Source organism: Dryas octopetala, chromosome 2 (genome assembly GCF_963921425.1).
Source record: "Dryas octopetala chromosome 2, drDryOcto1.1, whole genome shotgun sequence".
NCBI classification, from domain to species: Eukaryota; Viridiplantae; Streptophyta; class Magnoliopsida; order Rosales; family Rosaceae; genus Dryas; species Dryas octopetala.
Genome location: NC_141367.1, coordinates 17185485 through 17207400, shown reverse-complemented (window position 1 = coordinate 17207400; position 21916 = coordinate 17185485). Strand labels below are relative to the sequence as shown.

Genomic DNA, 21916 nt, shown 5'->3' with positions numbered 1-21916 from the left:
TACTCCCTAACTTTAATGACAAAAGTTCAGTGCTTTTTCAATTTTCGTCGAGTACTTGAATGCTTTGCAGTTGGAGGCAGTAGTTATAATTGTAGTTGCATTTGTAATTATAGTTGGCAGTTGGAATGACTAAAAACTACAATTGCAATTATATTTTTTGGCTTATTCTAAGTGATTTGGGTGTGCCAGTATGCGTTGTAGTATGATCAAAGAAATGTATTAGTTTATGCTTTAAAATTTATAGTTTTTCAAAAATTGTGCGGAGAAATTTCGATGAGCATTTGAACTTGCTCATGGAGCGTTCGAACACCTGACATGAAAGTTCTTTAAAAATTACAAAAATTAATCTTTGCTTCTATAAGTAACTGAATCAAAAAAATAACAGGAATGTTATTTATTTTATTCTTTCTATTTCTATTTCTACATTTCATTTTCTTCTGCCTATTTTATCATGATTAGAACCGTTCACTTTATAGATTATCCTTTAAAAATTGTCATATGAAAAAATAAAAAAATAAAAAAATTCTTTAGAAATCATCTCTAAAAAATAAATTAAATAAAATTTTTTTTAAGTAAAGAGTTAAATTGACCGATTATTTATTTGATAATAATTAAATAACTAAATTAGTATTGATTTGATTAATTTTTTACAAAAATAATCTGCAATTTAAAAGATAAATGGTTTTCATCGTACAATTACACTGCCTAAAGAAGGCGAGTGCTCGCGAATACAAAAGATAGTTAGTAATCTTCAATAAATAATGAAAAAAAATATTTTTTTTAATAAAATTTCAACCATCTAGCAATCAGTTGAAGAAAGCTATTAGCAAAAAGAGAAAAACCCCAAATTTCAGCTCCCCTTCCCCGTTCTTGAATTCCTGAACTCGAATCCAATCCAACTTCCCGCAGGAGTCTTTCTCCTTCTCGCTCGCTCTCATGGACTCTCTGCTAGCAACCTATGCCTCTTCTGACGAAGAAGAAGATCAACAACAACCACCACCACCACCACCAAAAACCACAGCTTTCCCCTCAAAACCCACCTCTGGACCTTCCTCTTCCTCTCTTTTCTCTTCTCTACCCAAACCCAAACCTTCCTCTTTCGTCCAATCCCTTCCCAAACCAAAACAAACCCAATCAAAACCACCAAATCTTGATGATGATGAAGACGAAGACCCTGTTTCAAAACCCACCTCCAAACCCTCCTCCACGATTTTCTCTTCGCTTCCAAAGCCCAAATCCCAAATTTCAAACCAACCCATCACCAATCTCTCATCCTCAGACCAAAAGCCCAAAAGGGTCGTCCAATTCAAGCCTCCCATTAACCCTTATTCGATAAAGTCTTCCCAAACCGACGACGAAGACGAAGACGATGATGATAAAGAAGAAGAAGAAGAAAGGCGACGGCGAAAAGGGTCCGAATCATCGGCTCAAACTGCATCGGCGACGTCATTCTTATCGACTATGCCGGCGCCTAGGAACTCCGGCACATTGGGTGCTCTTCCCAGTTCGGGTTCAGGCCGGAGAGCCATTGTGGAAACCGAATCGGGTGGTTCTAGAGTGGACAGCGATGCGGGTGTGGATCAAAACGCAGCAAGTTATGGGAATTACCAATCAAACATTGATCAGAATGGAGTGAATTATGAAAGCTATGGTGGTTATGAGAGTTACCAATCTGGTATTGATCAAAATGTGGATGCTGGGATTCAATTGCAAGCAAGAATTAGTGGCAGTGATGTTTCAAATTATGCTAGTTATGATGATTATGGGAGTTATGCTGGTTATGAGCAGCATGGGAATGATTGGGTTGGCGGATCGGCAACTGCAGTGCCCGGAATGTCGGGAGGCAGTGGAATTGGAGTTAAAGTGACTGGAAAGAGAGGAAGGAATGAAATCCCAACTGAAATAGTTGAGGTTAAGCAGGACGAGTTGATGAAGAATAGGCCAAGGGAGGACCAGGTCAAGTTAACTGGAATAGCTTTTGGGCCTTCTTACCAGGTATTATCACCACTTACAGTTCTAGGTTCTTGTTTTCTCTGCAGTCATTTAATTAAATAGCTACTTTTTAATGCATTCTGAAACCATCAGCAGTATTTTTAGTGCAATTCTGTGCATTTGAGATATATCTTTTATTGTGATTTATCTTGTTAGTTTTGTAGGAAGAACTTGATAGTGCATTACATTCTTTCCATTAATGAAGATGATAACACTCTTCATGCATTATTCTTGTACCAGAGAAAAAATATAACCTGGTAATTTGATCATCTGTGCATGTATTTTAGAGAAAGCAATACAAACATTAAGTCAGTTACAGTGTAATAAGCTCAATGAAAGGGGATGTGGAAAGGAGAGGTGTTGTAATCTGAACTACAGTTTATTTTAATAATTTGCGTGAATATATTATTCATACAAAATTGTTAAATAACACTGGGAAATCCTCTATGCTTTCCCATGCATAATGTTCCTTAATATGTTAGGCATCAGGTAGGATCAAGGATTCAGTTGGAGGCTCTGAGCTTTTGTCCTGAAGTAAGACGTTTAAAATTACATGAAGAAGAGGAAATTTTGATGGAAAAAAAGGTCTATGAGGAATCATCTGTAATTTGTAATAAAGAATTCTCCTAGTGCAAGACTGCAAGTTCAATTTCTGATAGGAGTGAGACCATGTGGATATGTTTAAATTTGGCACAGTTGCCAGTTATTTAGATAAATATGCGCAAACAAGTATGTTAGCGAAAAGGCATAACATCCTTGTGTCTGTTCACATATTTATAGTAAAATCAAAATGCTAATACAAGCATTTTGCAGCAGTTGACAGGAGGGCATTTTGTGTGCAGCAGTTTGAAGACTTTGAACTGTCAATTACCATTTGGGAGATGTCCTACTGTTATAGGATTAGCGAAAAGGCATAACATCCTTGTGTCTGTTCACATATTTATAGTAAAATCAAAATGCTAATACAAGCATTTTGCAGCAGTTGACAGGAGGGCATTTTGTGTGCAGCAGTTTGAAGACTTTGAACTGTCAATTACCATTTGGGAGATGTCCTACTGTTATAGGATTAGCTTAGTAACTATTTTTTATGTGATATAATCAATTGAGGGTCTAAGTTTTCAATACTACAAGAGAAAACGATATGAACCCAATGCACAGTTAGCTAGTTAGGAACTTGGATGGTTTTTAACTATGTTGGCTCCAAAAGAGCAATTAATTCAGAAAGTCATAAGGAAAGGACCGAGGCAGCCATCCAAAGCATGGCCTAAGTTAGATCTCAGAAGCTTGTTCCTATGCATGGGAAGTCGACTCAGAAGGTGATGTTTCTGAGACAATGGTGGACAAGATTAAGGTGTCTGTTATGATACTAGAGTGTTTTCCTTGGCATGAAGAACTGGAAGGCCTGTGGATAATCAACTTGCTTTGTAGAAATATTCTTGTTAGAGATGCATTGTTTTGCAGATCTAATGGAAAAATTCAATCCAAAAATAAAAAATAAATAAAAAACTAATGGAAAATTTGTAGAGAATGCTTGGATCTATGGGTGGACATTGCAGAAATTGGGTCCATAAGTGGACATGGGTTTTCTCTTATTATTATTATTTATTTTTTTTAAAGTGTGTTGGAACTCGGCAAGTCCTTGGGATTTGGGAAGACCCTTTTTCAACTAGATTGACTTGGAATTACCGAAAACCACCATAGAGCAACTTGTTTGTTGAGTACTGCTTGATAAGATCTTAACAATTCTCCCTGGCAAAAAAAAAAAAAGATCTTAACAATCCTCAATTTCATTCCTAGACAAGAGACTACCCCCAATGGATGTGCTTGGCAAACGTCATGAGGAATTGATATATCATTTTATACAAGTTATAATTAGAGTGAGAAGATGGGGATCATATTGAGAAGAATATACCGTCAAGGCTGTTTGTGTAACTTTTCTGTGATGAATGGTTGATATTGGAATGGAGGATTATATATATTTATTTATCAAAAAATATAAAGACGGAATTAGTTTTTTTTTTTTTTGTGTAGTCAAGATGGAATCATAGTTATTAGTAGCTTTTTTTGGTGTTTGGTCTTTTTACTGTTCATGTTCATTGAATACTTGGTTCATAGTTTTTCTGTTTTATACTTCCATGGCTTTTTCTTCTTTGTGCTTGTTTGTTACTTATTTCTGAGAGCACCTAGTACATGTTATACAAGGAACTATCACATGGTAATGAAATATACTGTTTCTAATTGTTAAAGAGACATATACAACGGTTGTCTCTGGTTGAAACTTGGAAATGATTTCAGTCAGCCAATACATCATTCTAAATTTCAGTCATATGTTATAGAACGTTCCATTCAGCAAGAAAAGAACTCCTCATTACAATCTTAGGCAAATGGCTGGACTGTGTTTTATTATGTTCTCATTCATTATATTTTCATTTTAGTTTGCGCATTGACGTATTTATTTGTACCTTTTACTTGCAGCCTGTTTCGACAAAGGGGAAGCCTTCAAAGCTGCACAAGAGGAAGCATCAGATTGGTTCCCTATTCTTTGATATGAAGCAGAAGGAGATGGAACTTGCAGAGCGGCGTTCAAGAGGGTTCCTCACAAAAGCAGAAACACAAGCCAAGTATGGGTGGTGATCCTGGGACAATTCTTCATATGTTGTATTATGAAACTGTAATTTTTAAATAGTGACATAAAAGATATGAGCTTTTCTCTTCATAGTGCTAGCTCAAAGTTCATTTGTTTCTTCATTATTCTATCATATCAATGATGTTTTCAATTTTAATTGGAGAAAGTTTTGCTATTTGGATTTGTCTACTTTGGGAAGCTGGAATGTTAGGAAGCTTTAGCCATTATGCCTGTTAGTAACAGTAGGTTATCCCCTTCAGTAGGGACTTTCAGGAAGAAGAGTCAATTAGCCTGTTTAAGTTCATCTCTCTTGTTGGACGTGAGCTGGGTTACAGTACATGCGTAAGATAACAATAATATTGTGCCTTATTTTAGGGCTATTTGAGCCTCCATTTTGTGGATTTTGGATACCCATGGGAAGGGCAAAGCCAAAGGAGTTTGCACTGACCAGGTCTCCCATAACATTAATAGTAATAATGGGGGAAGGTACCAATCCAGTACATCATCTATTGGCTTGAAATACCTTATTGTCTTGCAAAGGAAAAATAAAAAATAAAAGAATCTGTTTCTATCATGCCTATATCAAACCTAATGCAGAAAATTCGGCAGTTCCCCAAGGCACTGAGTGTCTTTTACAGAGCGAAAGAGCAAGATGAAAGAATATGTTGTTCCAATCAATATGCTATTTGTATGCATGATAGAGTACAATCAACCAAAATGGAACGCTCAAGTCAAACAGCATTAGCTGACACATCCATCATTCATGTCTTCTGTGACCCAAGTAGTTGCAATGCCCACAACTGATAAGTGTCTAGATAACGCAACAAAATGTCTCAGTTTGTATTATCCTACGAGTATTGACATATAATTTAGGTACAAGGGAATTCAAAAGCCATTACATTCTATCAATCCATAATGCCCGATTGTAACATATATACAGAACAGACAGAAAACAACCAATGCAGAAAACAATTTACCAATCCTTAAGCAGCTCACTAGCAACATCCTTGTAGCTAACTTTCTTTTTCTTTGTAGGCTCTGCATTCAGATGTACTGGTGGCTTCTCATCCTCAATACTCATATTCCTCATTTCAACTTTCTTTTTCTTTGTAGGCTCTGCATTCAGATATACTGGTGGCTTCTCATCCTCAGTACTCATATTCGTCATTTCAACTTTCTTCATTCCAAGACTTGGAATCAAGTCAAACAACATGGCTTGAACTGGATCAACCATAACTTCAAGTTTCTCTGGCTTCTTACTGTCCCGGTTACTATGCTTCTCAATCATTTCAATTTCAGGAATTTTATCAGAATGCATATCAAATCTAATGTCTTCAGCAACCTCCTGCTCAGTTGACTTGCCTCTTTGTAATGATTCATCATCCTTCAGTACATTTTCTTCGATGTCTAAACTTTCCTCACCTACAATTCCATGTTTTCCTTCTCCTATACCAACCTCTTCCCCAAATGATGTATTATCATGAGAACCACCTTCATCTAACTCATTACCCGATATTTTAACAGGCTTACTTCCAATTCGTGCCCGGGTTCTTCGAGCTTGGTTGACACCTGTTTTTCCTTTGTTCATGCTTGTGCGAGCAGGTCTTCCTCTTTTCCTTTTGTTACCTTTCTCAGGTGAGGCCAAGATCCTATAGTTTTCTGGAGCTGCTTTGCCTCCAATCTTTTTTCCTTCTAGGTTAGATAAAGAAGAAAAATTATGGTTTTCCACAGTGTCCGCATCACAGGGCGCTTCTTCTAAATCCATGTCATGTTTGCTAGAAAGAACAGGAGCAGAACAAAAATATTAGCCACCCTAAAATCCCCCCAAATGTTCTGCTAATGACAACTAGAAGCATTACACACATGCTATGCATGTGCAGTGTGATGGAAGTTAGAATAGGGTGAGGAAAAGTATAATGTGGTAGAGAAAGTTAGGTTTATATTACCATATTAACCTTATTTTTTAAACCTACTATTGGGCTTGTTTAATGTAAAGGGGGCATCATGTACATTATTTATAATATGTCAGAGATGCACTGTACCTTTAAACAAATTTGACATACCATGAAGAAGTCCCCCACAGATTAGTAGGTTATTTCCAAGAGTTATTATAAGAGAAATGCCCCACAGTGTACATCATTAAGTGGAAAAACAAAATTAAGAAAATAATGAGAGAATAAAAGAGGAAACAAATTGCTAAACGACAGCTAACCTTGAGCAATATGTCTTAGCAATATGTCTTAGCAATCATTTTTCTATCTTATTTATATTTTCTTTTCTAAAATCATATCTTCTAGACCTCACGATAACAGTCTAAAATGGATCACCTATGTTCAAGAAGATAAATAACTTATATGGTATTGGAAAAGAATGAGATGTGATTTCCACAGAGAGATAGGGAAAACTGGGTTTTAAGCATTTCTTTTCAACAAAAAAATAGGTTATAGGTCACCGGACATAGGTAAATCCGTCTTGGACTGTTGTTTTCCATGTCATAAATCTGAAATACATATGGACTCTTGTTAGATTGATTATACCTATGGACAAATTTGTGATCAGAACAGCCTCTACAAGTCAAATCAACTGATTTCATTTAGTAGGCTTTAACAATACGTACAGCCCAATACCAAATAAGTGAAACAGCAGTAGACACCAATACCCAAAGCATGACCTATAAACACCTCCTTACAAAAAAAAAAAACAAAAAAAAACAAAAAAAGGGAAAAGAAAAGAAAGAACATACACACACTGCAGAGTGGAAATGGTTTGAAATATTATTTTAAAATATTTTCACTCACCACTCTTCAATGTTGGATTCTTCCCATTCGTCCAACCCATTGGGTTTTAAACTATATGTTTCTTCTTGCAGTCTTTGGTTCCTTTCCAGGCAGTCTTCCAACCATTGAGATCCAACAATATGCAACCTTTTGTTATGCAGAAAGCGTTTCTCTACTTGAGTGAAACTGTAACATAGAGAAATCAATAATGAAAAGATAAACGGAGAAAAGGTCAAGGACTAAATTGATATAGATAACAGCTGTAATGAGGAAAGGGGAGGACATTGGGAAAAGCTATTTCCGTTGTAGTGGGGAAAAACAACAGGACCTAAAACTGGGGAATAGGACAGAGCAAACAACTTGTCCTCTTATAATGATAATCATGTCTAAATCACCTTAACAAAGCCTTATAGTATCATTTAAGGGGAAAGAAAAAGAAAAAAAAAAAAAAAAAAAAAGAAGCCATGCATTTAACCAACCATAAGTTGAAAGAAGAAATTGAAACATGTGTCTTCTTAACATGAAATTTGATAGTTACAATGGCTATTATAAAAACCATGCATACGGCCATGGTGAGAAACAAGTGACACCACTCAAGACAAATCGTACTACAGGAACTCAATTTCAAATGCATACGCCTTTACTGCATGATTCTTGATTAATTATCGTGAATAATCAATTTTCTCACCAACATGTTGTCAATCACGTCATGCAAGAACCAACTTGCAAATGGTCTACTAGTATTTCCCTCCACAATGTTGGAGAAGTCCCAAGTTTGATCCCCCTCCCCAAGATAAAAGAAAAAATCAAGTCATGCGAGAAAAAACACCTCTGCCAATATAGTTGGAAAGCAAATGAGTGAACATATTACTTTTTGTTCATCAGATGCGATAAATACCATCCCTAAACATGATATGGACACATCCATAAAAGTACCGAAATTAAAGTGATCGCACACCCATGATTGGGGGGAGAACAATTGAAGTACTGAGCATCCATAATTGATGAAAACCGCCAATAAACAAATTAGTCATAAAAACAAAAATAATCATGTTAATAATGTTTGGAGGTTCCGAGAAACCTAATGTGTTTGCATGTTAATAATGTTTCAAATTTTCAATAATAAGTTCACATATCTTATTTATCAGAAGAAGCCAGCAGTCACCCTCAATTAAAGAGACTGAGAATAATTAATCATATAAGTCCAAAAATTATGAGCCATAGGTTACCTTTGCAATAAAATTTCAAATTCCACATCAATACCCTGCACTGACAAGACTACCAAATGGGTAGCATGAGCAGGACTGTCAGTGACTCTGCCACCACCCATGATGACTTCAATCTTCAACCTTCTCAGTGTGAGTCCTAACAGGACTTTCCAATCCGGTTTCCTATAATCAAATGTTAATCAGAAAGAAAATAACAGAAATTTGAGAATATGTAGGAAAAAAGGGTAATATAATGATATAATCTGTCTCCCGAGAAAACTTTATATAACCAACAGATCTTACAAGGAATGAATTGATGGGTTAAAGTAAATGCAGCAGCCGTGAAAGTGAGACCATTTCTTCAATGGACAGTATTTTGTCTTGTAATGGTCGATAGTTTTGGTATCCTCTGATCTATACACATTGCTTAAAAGCTGAAAAGAATAAAATAGACAAATTACCTCATTGTCTATCAAAAGCCTGCCTCCCCCACCAGTAGTACTACCAGTACTAAATATATCAAAGGTAAACATAAGTACTCAAACTTAAATCTGATGCTTCTTTTGCTTTCTTCTTATATCACTCCATATATAATAGAGCAAATTCACTGTTTGGTGAGCAATTAAGAATTCTGTGTATATACCTGCTTGATGTCCGCAAGGTCAAGATCCCAGTAGTACGAGTCAGAAAATTCATCGATCTCTTCTTGCAACTTCTTCTTTGAAGAGTCAGATATGAAGAGATAGAACCTTCAACAAAAAAAGAATTCAAAGCATTGTACAATCATGATAGGAATCATATTTTGCATTGTCTTTTCAAATATGCAATTGATGAGATACTGTCACTGACTTTGGCTGTAAAGGAAGGAGCTTCTTTTGAGAACTACAATCCAATACCCATGAGAAATGAATGACATCTCCATGACGTTTTGCTGCCTGATACTTAATCCCTGTCAAATTAAGTTATTATTGATTAGAGCCAATCTTAATTGTCTCTGTGTGTGTGTGTGTGTGAGAGAGAGAGAGAGAGAGAGAGAGAGAGAGACCTTTGCTATCAGCTGCAACACTGTGTGTAACTGAGTTATTCAAATTCATAGAGAAAGTACCCCCATTCTCAACAACAATTTTGTGCAACGAATCAAGAGAATGAGTTGGAGGCACATTAACAAAGTCTGAACATGTCAAGGACAACACAGTACAGCAGAAAAGGATTCAAAATCCAGTACTGTACCATATCCCATTTTGATAAGTCATTGAACAAATAGATGCAATTATTGGTCACTAGTATCAAAATAACCAATTTGATTGGTTCCAATTGCATGTGAATTGTATCGCCTTTTATTTTATTCAATTTATATTTTGGATATTATCTACATAAAACACCTTGAGGAAAGATGTTAAAGAATAATTTCTTCTGGGGTTATCAAACGCATGTGCATCATCTCTTCCACCTAAAGCACTCCCCCCACCAACCCCTTAATGGAAAAACAAGAAAGGGACAAAATGCAGAAAATATAACCATTGTACATGGAAGCTGACAACATGCCCCAGAAAAGAAAAAATAATTATTATTATCTTAAGAAAAATCTAAAATGAAAGATCAGGTAATTTTGTCAATCACTTGACTCAGATATTAAGATAGTAACTTAGCGGAAACCTCAAAGGATACAAAACATCATATTTGAAAATATTAATGTGTCCTCCTTGACGCCAGAAACATCAGTCTGAACTAAATGAGAGGGAACAACAGACATATTTCTTTTTTCTTCCTTTCTAGAAGATTTTTTGTGTTTCTTTTTATTATCCTGTGAACCATCATAATCCGTCCCCCTTTGTGTGGTACCATTGCCTGAATTTACAAGCTCTATAAATGCTGCAACAGAAGAAAAGCAAATAACCAAAAATTTTAAGCGTGCGACAGTTAAGAGCTTACCCCATCTTTGATGCTGAAACTAAGGAAATAGAGAGGAATCATAGTTTAGAAAATTAGTAATATACTGGTAAACATAAGTAAAACTACAATCCCATGATGCATTTGGAACAAATTCGATCTTCTTACATTGCACATCAAGGCATTCATGCCAAGGTTTATCATATCTAACTCGATCAATGCGTGGAAATCTCAGGCTGTATGGTGCAGCAAAAACCTGGAAGAATGCAACAGCCAACAGCTCAGTCGAATAATGACCAAGTCACACTCAAAATACAACCTATATACTCTGACCTTCATACTAGAGTTACATGCAAAATTCAGAATATTAAATGAATCACAATTGATATTACAGCTGTTAGGACGTACCTCAGACCTTATAGTTCGGATGTCACTTGTTATAGAAAGTATTATTGATCTGCAATACAAAGGTGGAAAAGGAAAAAGATAACTGAATATATATGCTGAAAATGAATACACAGCAGACCTACAGTCGCAATCATACTAACTTTTCGGGGCTTTCAATCCAAACATCTGGTCTCTCTTTTGAATTGTTCGTTACTTGATAAAAACTTGGTGGTGCCTTTTTTGGGTAGTCATATTTCCTGACAGAACAGAGAGCAATTCAATTTATATTTGTACCAAATAAAAAAGTATATCACCTAATGCCTAGTATTTTGTTGCCATAAGGTATAGTATTTTTTTTTATAAGATGTAGTATTTGACCATATAAGCAGACTTATCATTCCCGGTACCAGTAATTTGCCAAACATGTCCTATTTGGGTGTCAGCTCCAAGCACTATCTCAACGGCATTTCTCATTCATTATAAAATAGTCAAACTGATGGGTCCTAAGATTATTAAACCACACTGAAAATCACCAATGAAATCAATTTTCGGTCCAAGACCATAAATTTAATGGCCATCAATTAAACTGTCACAGCACAATCTGTTCTGGTTGTTTCAATGGGCATTTTATGTTGCTCATTGGATATTTTCTTGAATGACCTGAGGAGCTACCACAATGTTAAGTTATAAAACAAAATACCTCAAATAAGGCTTTAATTTGGTAGCAACAGCATCTAGCTCCTCATCAGAAAGTCCAGTACCCACTCTGCAAAAGGATACAAATCTGCAAGGATAACAAGCACCAATGATGCTTTAGGTTCCCTAGTGTTTTGAAGTACATTACCGAAAACATAGAGCGCCAACAAACAACGTAACACAGTGCATATGCAACCTACTCTGAGTCAATATTTTAGCAGCAAGCCAACTTTGAGTCAGCCGATTCATATTCAAAATTTAGTATAAAATGACCCAGGTAGGAATCCTACCAGATAGATAAAGACCACCCAAAAGAAACAATCAACTAGTTTATGTTTAAAGAGATAGTAGCAACAACCTAAGTATGAATCGGCTTAAAGCATATTGAACTCTAGTATAAATTACCCAGGCAAGGATCTAACCCAATAGATAAGGCCAACCAAAATCAAGAAATCAACTTGTTCATATGTAAAGAAATTGGAAGAATATAGAAACATCAAAAAAAGCTAGAAACACATGCAAAAGTGATGGCGTCTTATCATGGCTATGAATTGGTAATTGCATCAGGGCGCCATTCTCTGCTAATTGAAAATCATGCCGTGTTTCATGGAGGGAGGAAGGCTGAAATTCTATGGGCTTATCCGTTATAGCATTTGGGCGGTGGTCTGAGTTATTTGGATGGAGAGGAATAGGAGGATTTTAAAGACTACAAAGGGGAAGGAGTGAAGGAACTTCGGGATAAAGTAAATTTTTGGTCTTTGTCGTGGGCTTCTGTTTCTGCGGAATTAAGGACTTTTGCTTTTCTTCTATATTGTTAGATTTGAAGGTAGCTGTAGTATAGTGCTCATTTTTCATTTTTCCTAGGTTAGAGCTAAATATTTTCCTGTGTATTCTAATGTTGTATTTAGGATGTGGATATCTTGTCCACAGTTCTGTATCATTTTAAGATGACCAATAAAGTTCGTTTCTTTTGGGGAAAAAAAAGGCTGCCAATAAATTGGTGGATAAACGGGTCTAAGACAAAACCATATCAGTTCAATAGTTTTAAGTTATTGCATTTCCTATAAAAAAAAAAAAATTTAAGTTATTGCTGATCTCAAAAGCTAAATCTGTTAGAGAGCAGCCCCAGCAATGTATATAAAACTGAATGCATCAAACTAACAGATAGTATCTGCATCGCTCATGGCCAAATCCTATAGTTAAACACATAATTGAAATCATCTTTTCAGGAAGGTTAAAGAAATTTATTGGAGCTTGCTTATATTTTGTTAACTCAAGGTCGCAAATCCCACATTAAGCCAGAACATGATTTCAATAAGCTTACCATAAAGATTAACATAAGCATACAATACGGTTATACTCTGTTAATAACATCTACTTTTACTAACAAAAATAAATAGGCAGTGGACAAGAAATCCACATCAGAAATACAGAAGCAATGACAATCATACAGAACAAAGAAAACAGAACAATACCTCAGAGATACAGATCTAATCTATAAATGAAATGACCAAAAAAAACAATGAGATCTCATCCTACAGCTGCCCTCCAATCCAACATTACAAAAGAAAGAGATAAATCCTTAAATTCCATCAAGAGGGAAGCCAACAGTGAAGACCAACATCAACTTTTATTATTACTCTCTCTCTCTCTCTCTCTCTCTCTCTCTCAAAGTATTCAACTAACTCTTTGCTCATCTCCCCACAAAAGCATGGTGCATCATCATTTCATATAAGTTATGGTTTGGGCAATCAGTTTCAATAGTTATCCTTCATAATGATGAGAGACTGCTCAGGAAGCATTCTTAGAAAGATTTACTGAACAAATATGGGTAATCTTCGTTTCATAAGACAATACAAAATCTAAGTTGCTGCTCCAATATTTGAGGACAATCATTTTGTATAGATCAACTAACCATTGAAAAATACTTACCTTCTTGGGTATGTATTTGGGACTGGACGCTCAGCAAGACCCACCAGGAATTGAGCTACCTGCAATAATGATAAATTTATCACTAGAGCTAACTCAAACAAAAATATATCTATATATATATATGAATACACAATTCTTCTCTCCTAAGATCCTTAAATCAGGTTGTTTCTCAACATTTATATCAGATAAAAACAACTGAGATGCACAGTGAGTGAGATGCATGTATCTCAGTTGTCTATATATAATCTAAACAGTTGAGAAACATAACCTTATTTGAGGACCTTAAGAGAATTCGTGATACACATTTACACACACAGACGCGTGTGTGTTTGGGTGGGACAGGGGAATAGATTAGTACATTAGCAAGGATTGCATACTGACCTCCCCTCCACGACGTCCAGAACCGTAGTACCCTCCTAAACACACGTATGCCAAAATTTAACTAAAAAACTATAGCAGATATGATAAATCCAACATGTTTCTTTGAGGTAGATAAGAATTTAAAAAAAATAAATTACAGACCTATGATAAGAACATCCAGATCAGAACCAGCACGAATGTAATCCGGCTTCAATTTTAACCACTTTCCACTACGATCACTAGGTTCCCATTTAGAACCAAGGTCCTTTAAAACAATCCCCTCATCTCTAAATGGAAAAAAAAAATGATATATGAGCTTAAGAAAACAACTGATCAAATGACACGTGAACAACTCAATTTGATAATGTACACATAAGACATTTATCTCAAAGAACAACTATAAATTCAATACAAGGAACAAGAGAGAACATTGATTTCAGACATGGAGAAATTAAGATGCTAATACAGCATGGGGAAAAGGGCTTATTACTTGAATTTGTATTATTCAAATTTTTCTCATGTTCGACATTTGATGGGCGTGATCATCCTTACATAATTTTAAAGGTAAACTGCAAGTAGTGTAGAAAAAATTAACTTTTCAATTTAGCTGAACCAACACAGAACCTAGCAACATAAAACATACCATGAAAAAGAGAGAGAGAATAAAATATACATACATATTATATATGTAGAACAAAGATGAAATCAGACAGTAAAGAAAATTAAAATCAATCTTGCAAGAAAAGTTTTTCCGGAAGAATAGACGTGATAAACAACAATCATAGTCCATTCTAACTAACTAGAATTCTGAGGGTATGGCCCTCAAAGCTAAAAAATCAGTTGAATTTCTGTTGACCTTATAATACATGGAATGCTGACCTATTTTCGATGGTTTCTTTAAAAAACTTCTCGACATCATCCACGTTATGAGCAATAAGCGACCAACAAGGTTCCCCTGCATGACCAGCATGGGTAAGACATTGATCCACTGGTAAATATTAAATTATTTGGCATTGATTAACTTTCAAGGACAAAAAAAAACATCATTGTATTTGTATACCAGGAATTGCCAATGGGGCAGAAGAGGAGTATGCTAACCCATCAACATAACACCAGACAATAATGATGGGAATCTTGTGCTTCTTTCTCTATTTCATCTTTCTTTTTTCGTAAAATTTCTCTCCCATAGAGAATAACTTTTTACTGGGATAAAAAAAATTCCCAAACCCAGTTGGATCACATAGTAAGTTTACATACACAACTTTTCCACAGGTTAAAGATGATTATCTTTTTAGAGGAATTCTCATCAAAGATTACTCTCACAAGTTTCTCCCCATGCTAGATACATAATACTTAGGAGGTTTTATACCTCCATAGAAAATCCTACATTTTAGATGAAACTCATTGACAAGCGCAGGGGGCAGTTCTCATCAGTCATCACAACATGCTCGACTTCATAGAGGATATAGTGTCCACAGATGTGGGGATTCCACTTTTTGAATGAAGCAGTAGAGGCAACAAATTAGTTAAAGTGTTCCAACTCGTGACAGATAATGGTGTAAAATAACAGACATTCCATCAAGTAGCTTGACTAAGAAGTCACCATAAAGAAAAGAAGGTTGTGTTTGGTAGTGCTACTTCAGTGACATAAGAGTAATCTAGCAGGAGAGAAGCGTGAACAATGCAGCATCCCTGACCTCTACCCTCCTAATGACCACCCAGTCGCCTCCCTTACAAGAAAAGGGAGGAGATAGAGACAAGACAGAGAGAGAGTCTTGCAGCCACAAATTCCCAACAGATAACCTAAAAGATTTAGTCATACAAGTCAATGTTGGAGTCCACAGATCTAAATGATTTAGTCAGGACCACATGACTTCGGTATGGCAACCAAGAAACATGATTTGTCCAAGATATCATGAACAAAGTTGACCCAATCCTCATCTGCCTTGATGGAAAAAAAAAAAAAAAAAAAAAAAAGATTCGGTTATAAGAACAAATTTTGAATTAGTTAAAGTTGATCTCCTTAAAACTGCAAATCTTAGACTAAAGCTTTGCTTCACCTACAACACAATCCAGAGCATAGGTTGGAAACTTGACCAGTGCTGGTCTACACTAAATCAAAACACTACCAAGGAGATGATAATATAAAAATGTCAACTAAACCAACAAAATCCACTGATCAATCACAATGCATAGGGTAAATTTTTTTACTATATTGAATAAAACATATAAACAAATTATGAATATCTAAAATGTTTTTACCTGAAGAACGGTGAGCATTAAGACCACCATTAGGCACTAAAATCTCTAAACGACCCTTTAAAGGCTTCACAACTTTCTGGAGAAGCTCATGTCGTTCCTTCAAGCTCTGATGAATTACACTAGTATCTCCGACATAGAGGATATCAAATGCAACATCTAGTCAATTTCATGTCAAGGTACAGACAATCAACTTTTTACATAACTGTCCCTCACATTTTGAATTGCAGATTCAATGATTTTTCACCATCAATCACATTGAAATGCTTGAAAAGTTAGACCTGGACCTCAACTTGGAGCGAGGTCAACACAAAAAGGATACAGCACAACTGCATGAGGAGGGGGAACATAAAGAGTTAGCTGTACTCTAGCTCGGTAGTCCTGAATATAAAAGAAAATATTACAAAAAAGAAAACCTGCTTATCAGTGTCAAATCCGTCCCTCGTTGCCTTGGCTGTAAGAGTAAGACAAGGAAAACAAATTTAAAAATGGAAAATGCAGAAAATGAAAAAAGACCATATCGAGAAAAAATTAATCAGGAAAAAAAAAATGAAAACCTATTTCTTGATTTGAACCAAACTCAGCAAAACGATTCAAAGATGTGTCCCAGACCAACATCTCACCATCAAGAATACACCTACCAACATTGGAAGGGGAAGAATTAATAATTGCTTAAGGTGATTACAAAACATTAGATGAAAAAGCAACTGCATGGTTTCTCACGCCAACATGTATGGAATTTGACAGTAAATGATGCACAGCTAGTTAAACCAAACACCCTCACAAAATTAACAGTTTGCACGCATACAAGCATTTCAAAAAATAGTGTTCACACATGGATTGGTTAAATAATTAGAGAGCTGTGAAAGGCACTACTTTATGCATCTTTTGGTGTTTTCTAGAGAGGAACTGTAAAGCTTGAGAGAGAGAAAGAGAGAAGCTTCGAAAATTGAGTACCAATTTTGGTGATGGTTGTTCAAATGGACAATAAAGACAGCTTTTCCATTTAACTCATTCTAATGTAGTTATTACTTATCCCCCAAATAAAATGCAAAGTTACCTAACAAGGTTGCAATAGCAAGACAAAAATTAGTATAATCTATATGCTTGACCAAATAATAAACTTTAGCACAACAAGTTTGTTATGAAATGATACAACAACTTGAGGGGTGATTTTGAGGGTTTTCTTTTTGGGATAATTTTAGCAAAAGGACTCATACTATACCCCTTGTCGCAGTTGAGGATGCGACATTCACTTTGTTCCAATTAAGGATCCCAAACTTTCTATTTGGCTCAATTAAGGATTTTCGGTCAAACATACCAATTTTGAGGGGCAAAAACATCTTTTAACTTAAAAAATTATTAAAAAATAAAAAAATAAAAATAATCATAAAAAAAATAGTTTACAAACTAAAACTAAAAAAATAACTCTACCCAGCTCCCCCCCACCCCTCCCCCCAGCCCCGACCCACCCTATCCCCCTCACCCAGCCCCGACCCACCTCCCTCCCCCCCCCCCAACCCCGACCCATCTCTCCTATCTACCCAGACCCCACCTCAGCCCCACCCCGAAACCCCATTCCCCCACCCAGCGCTGACCCACCCCATCCCCCTCACCCAGCCCAACCCACCCCCTCCCCTTCACCCAGCGCCGACCCACCCCTTCCCCTCACCAGCCCAAACCACCCCCTTTGCAAACAACTAGTTCTTTAACAACCTTCAACAACTCGACCCGCCCCAAGAACCCGTCTAACTTCATCTTCGACTTCTCGAACGACGACTGCTTCCCCACCCAGCCCGACCCACCCCCTCTGCTAACAACCAGTTCTTTAACAACCTTCAACAACTCGACCCGCCCTAAGAACTCGTCTAACTCTGTCTTCGACTTCTCGAACGACGACTCCTTTTCCCCACCTCTGCCGACGACGACGCCTCCTTCCGCCTGGATGAGGGGAAGCCTCTGCCGCTGCCCAAGTTGTGGAGGCTGGGTGTGGGAGGGTTTTGTGGATTTTTTTTTTTAGTTTCATTTTTTTTATAATTGTTTTTTAGGCAAAGAGACGTTTTTGCCCCTCAAAATTTGTATTTTTTATCGGTAATTGAGCCAAACAGAAAGTTTGGGATCCTTCATTGGAACAAACTGAATGTGGCATCCTCAACTGCAACTAGGGGTATAGTTGGAGTACTTTTGCTAAAATTATCCCTTTCTTTTTCTTCTTTTTCCATTTTTGCGCATTGAGAGTTGCTTAGATTACAAAGGGTTGTACATTTTCCACTGTCATATGTGTGTGTGTGCGCAGGGGGCGTGCATGTGTTTTTTGCAGAACAAAGGTATCTCTTAACTAGTAACTCCAGCTCATTTATCCCACAACTCTTTTCTTCTAATCCTTTTGTCAATTCATTCAAAAAAAGTATGCAAACAACTGAAAGAAGGACTATCCATATTACGGAGTACTTATCAAGATACTTTACATTCCCAACAAAGCAAGAAAAGAACAAAGTGAGCCAGCAAATCAAAACAAGTCATATCTAGTGTAGATTCTAAAAGGGATATGGAAAAAAAAAAAAAATAGCAGCAAAAAATGACAATTTGGCATAAATATTTACCTATCAGCCAGAACATTTTGTATGATAATGTCTGATATTCCATGCCCATATTCAGAGTGATCAAGAAAATTCCTGCATAAGGTAATTTGTCAGTTTCAAAACACTTTTTCTTAAGGAACCACTGAGATAAAAAAGGCCCATGCTGTTCATAATTTCAATGGGGAAAAAATATTTCTTCTTGAGTAATCCTGACATACTGTGAACTAAGTTTACAGTTTAATATAGTAAGATTTGTAATCACAATTAAAGAATGTCCATGAGAATAATAGCATCCCCAATATAAAGATTGAAAACATTGGTAAAGTTGTGAGGAAGACTTGTGATTACTGATAAATATGCCTCTACCTTGAGAAGTAATGTACTTCGGTTCCATTCTTGTGAATTTGGATGCGATCACCATCAAATTTACACTCAACAACCACTTCCTTACCATGAAGCTGAGAAGGCAGGGAAAAGACATAAGAAAGATACTATAGGAGCAAGACATATGAAATAGCAACACCATTACAATAGAATTTACAGATACTTGTATGTGTGCATAATTTGTGTATCTGTTATATAAAACCTTTTTCCATGCACCAGTTGCATCACCAACTCTCATAGCTAGTTGAGGGCGCACAGCTTTTCCAACTTCAATGTCCTGCAATTGATGCGCAGAACTGTCATTATTTCAGAAGCTATATAGTTTGCATGCATATAATGTACACATTTTTAAAAAAACACAAACAATACACCAGAATACAATATTAAAATCAAATCTTCTGCAGTAGGTACTGCAATTTTGAGATGTATAACATCAGGGAGAGCTCTTATAAAAGAGAGCTTCTTAAGATATGTTCTTCACAAGCAATCACCAGAGGTTTTTAAATCTTTGGCATGCAACAATAGCTTGAGATAATCTCTCCCAAAGTAGCGTGAATTAGTGAGTAGTAAATACTATGGAAAATAACATAATAATTTGTTACGCCATAAAATGTCTAAAGGAGATATACAAAATTGTTTCAGAATTTGTAACAGACCTGGCGTTTGTGACGCTGACTTCTATCCCTCAGCTTTTCACAAACCAATTTCAAGTCACAAGTGACATTAAACAAGTCTTCAGCATCTGGATGAAATTCGTGAAAGATGCTCTTTTCACTAATTCCCAGCTTCAGATCTACAAGAAAATATAAAAACGTTAACTATTGAAGCTTAAAATATTGGATATGAAAAAATTCGTGTCATGAACATTAGTAGACAACACCTTTGAGAATGATCATGACAATCCACTTCATTTCCTGTGCATTTGTCTTGTTTATCAAAGTAGAAAGAACTGAAGTTTTCTCTGCCCTGTTGACATAGTTGTGTCATTTAAGTTGAACATTTATACTCAAGTTAAAACAACAGTAAAGTAATATACCTGTTTTCACTTGACGCTAAACGATCAAGCAAGTCATTTAACTCCTTGATTGTTAGTCCACCTGAACTCAATCCTTGTCTACGTTGCAGCACCTGATACACAAATCACAAATGTAAAACAATTAAAAACCAATTAAAAGCATAAAACCGAAGGAACCACACAATAAAATTATAAAACTATGAACCAAGAATTAATTTTGTAAGTCATTTCATATGAGTTCCTTGGGGTCCGAGTATCGTGTTTCTTTAATCACCACTGAAAAAGTGATCATCGGTCCCAAAATAATCTGATTGGCTTCATTTCTTCAGTTTCATGCAACTGAACTCTTATTTGCAACAAGCCATTATAAACCCACAAAATTCAAAACCTTAAAAAAGCATACCCTGCCAAAACCCAAACATAAAAACACAAAATTTCACTGACCCAGATGCCAAAACACCAAATGCCACTAAACCAAAACAAACCACAAAAATGGCAATACCAAACCAAAAAGGAGAAAAGAAAAAGAAAGAAAAAAACCAAAACTGTACCTCGGCTGAGACGAGAGCGAAGTTACCAGCATTGGCACCAGTTTTGGCGCCACCTTTGCGCCAATTGATGAGGCGAAGAGCATCCTCGGAGTCCCTGGCCATGCCGAGTGCGTCGATGAGACACGTGGCGAGCACAGACTCTTTGAGGCCATAGGTGCCGCGCTCGCGGTCGAGGCTGGGAAGAATTAGACGAATTGCGTTGAAGTATTCAGTCGGTTTGCAGAAGGCGTCGAGAAATTTGCGGAATTTGGAGCGCTTTTGGGTTGAAGTTTTGCTTCTTTGCATCCAGTTGAAGAGGCTGCACAGCACACTGAACTTAGTCTCCGCAGCCATTTTCAAGCTAGAAGAGGCTGCACAGCACACTGAACTTAGTCGAAGTACAAATCAGTTAGAGGTGTGCACGTAGGAAAAGACCAAAATTGGATTTCCAGTTTTCATCGTGCTTCGTACGCCTAAATAATTTTTAGTTCCCTTATTTCTCTATTTTTATTTTAAATAAGAAAAAGTTCTATTTGAACCCAAATTTGGCATTCCCTCCCCTTTCCTCAAATAAAAAATTTAACTCATTATCATTAGGGCGGAGGCTATTCCAACTATCTTCATTGTTGAGTTGACCACCTTAATATATTTTGGATAAATTTTTTTTATCATACCCTTTCTTGCAAAAAATTATATAATTACCCAAATTCATTCGGCAGCAAACCACCGAAATATACTAAGGAATTTGGCAGCTTATGGCCAAATATAATAAATATTCAGCAAAATATTGCCAAATGTCTTTTTCATTTCCATTCGGTGGTTACTTATCGAAAACTATACCAACTGTCCGCCAACTTTACTTTTAGATTCCTTAAGTCCACAAACTTTTTCAAGTTTCTCATTTCAGTCCACTCCGCCAATTTTTCTTCATTTGTCATATATTTGCATGTGACAAGCACATAGACCTCAAAATTTAATGTTTTTTTCTCTCAAAAGTTAGTCATGCGCTTGTTACGTGCAAATATTTAACGAAAATTTGGAAAAATTTAACAAAGTAGATTGAAGTGAGTGACGTAGAAAAGTTTGTGAACTCAAGAATTTAAAAGTAAACAAGTGAGACACGGGGTAAAGTTTGCGGATTGTTGTTATAATTAACTCTTATTAGAGGTGTTAACCGAGCTGTGTCGTACTCGTCCAACTCATTTAAGTTAGACCTCATTTGTGCTTCGTATCGCATTTATACTGACTTATTTAATAATCATGTCATGCTCGCGTTGG

The 21916-nt window shown here is 36.3% G+C and overlaps 2 protein-coding genes across 2 annotated transcripts; one reads left to right on the top strand and one right to left on the bottom strand.

Moving 5' to 3' along the window:
- The first annotated feature begins 788 nt into the window (after nucleotides 1–788).
- LOC147293570 (mitotic checkpoint protein PRCC-carboxy-term protein) lies at nucleotides 789–4775 on the top strand. The gene is made up of 2 exons (XM_086234573.1): nucleotides 789–1995; nucleotides 4468–4775. Exons 1-2 carry the CDS (start codon nucleotides 937–939, stop codon nucleotides 4624–4626), a joined length of 1218 nt encoding a protein of 405 aa, XP_086090699.1. The 5' UTR covers nucleotides 789–936; the 3' UTR covers nucleotides 4627–4775.
- Nucleotides 4776–5229: 454 nt separating this feature from the next.
- On the bottom strand, nucleotides 5230–21085 carry ATLIG4 (DNA ligase IV). The gene is made up of 27 exons (XM_086233468.1): nucleotides 20660–21085; nucleotides 20130–20221; nucleotides 19974–20059; nucleotides 19750–19886; nucleotides 19296–19370; nucleotides 19076–19167; nucleotides 18731–18802; nucleotides 16685–16764; nucleotides 16544–16581; nucleotides 16450–16456; nucleotides 16131–16286; nucleotides 14748–14823; nucleotides 14031–14155; nucleotides 13890–13924; nucleotides 13509–13567; nucleotides 11581–11664; nucleotides 11042–11137; nucleotides 10902–10950; nucleotides 10662–10749; nucleotides 10272–10475; nucleotides 9649–9774; nucleotides 9453–9552; nucleotides 9247–9352; nucleotides 8907–9037; nucleotides 8625–8786; nucleotides 7417–7581; nucleotides 5230–6393 (listed from the first exon to the last, which is right to left on the bottom strand). The coding sequence occupies exons 1-27, from the start codon at nucleotides 20990–20992 to the stop codon at nucleotides 5592–5594; spliced, it is 3576 nt and encodes a 1191-aa protein (XP_086089594.1). The 5' UTR covers nucleotides 20993–21085; the 3' UTR covers nucleotides 5230–5591.
- Between the last annotated feature and the right edge of the window lie 831 nt (nucleotides 21086–21916).

What these genes read in the sequence shown, in the direction of transcription:
- LOC147293570 (XM_086234573.1), top strand. Translation starts at nt 937, where the DNA reads ATGGACTCTCTGCTAGCAACCTATGCCTCTTCTGACGAAGAAGAAGAT. An exon ending in CTTTTGGGCCTTCTTACCAG is followed by an intron (nt 1,996 to 4,467) that starts GTATTATCACCA and finishes TTTTACTTGCAG; the next exon opens with CCTGTTTCGACAAAGGGGAA.
- ATLIG4 (XM_086233468.1), bottom strand. Translation starts at nt 20,992, where the DNA reads ATGGCTGCGGAGACTAAGTTCAGTGTGCTGTGCAGCCTCTTCAACTGG. An exon ending in TCGCTCTCGTCTCAGCCGAG is followed by an intron (nt 20,222 to 20,659) that starts GTACAGTTTTGG and finishes TTTGTGTATCAG; the next exon opens with GTGCTGCAACGTAGACAAGG. An exon ending in AACCCATCAATTCATTCCTT is followed by an intron (nt 8,787 to 8,906) that starts GTAAGATCTGTT and finishes ATTTGATTATAG; the next exon opens with GAAACCGGATTGGAAAGTCC.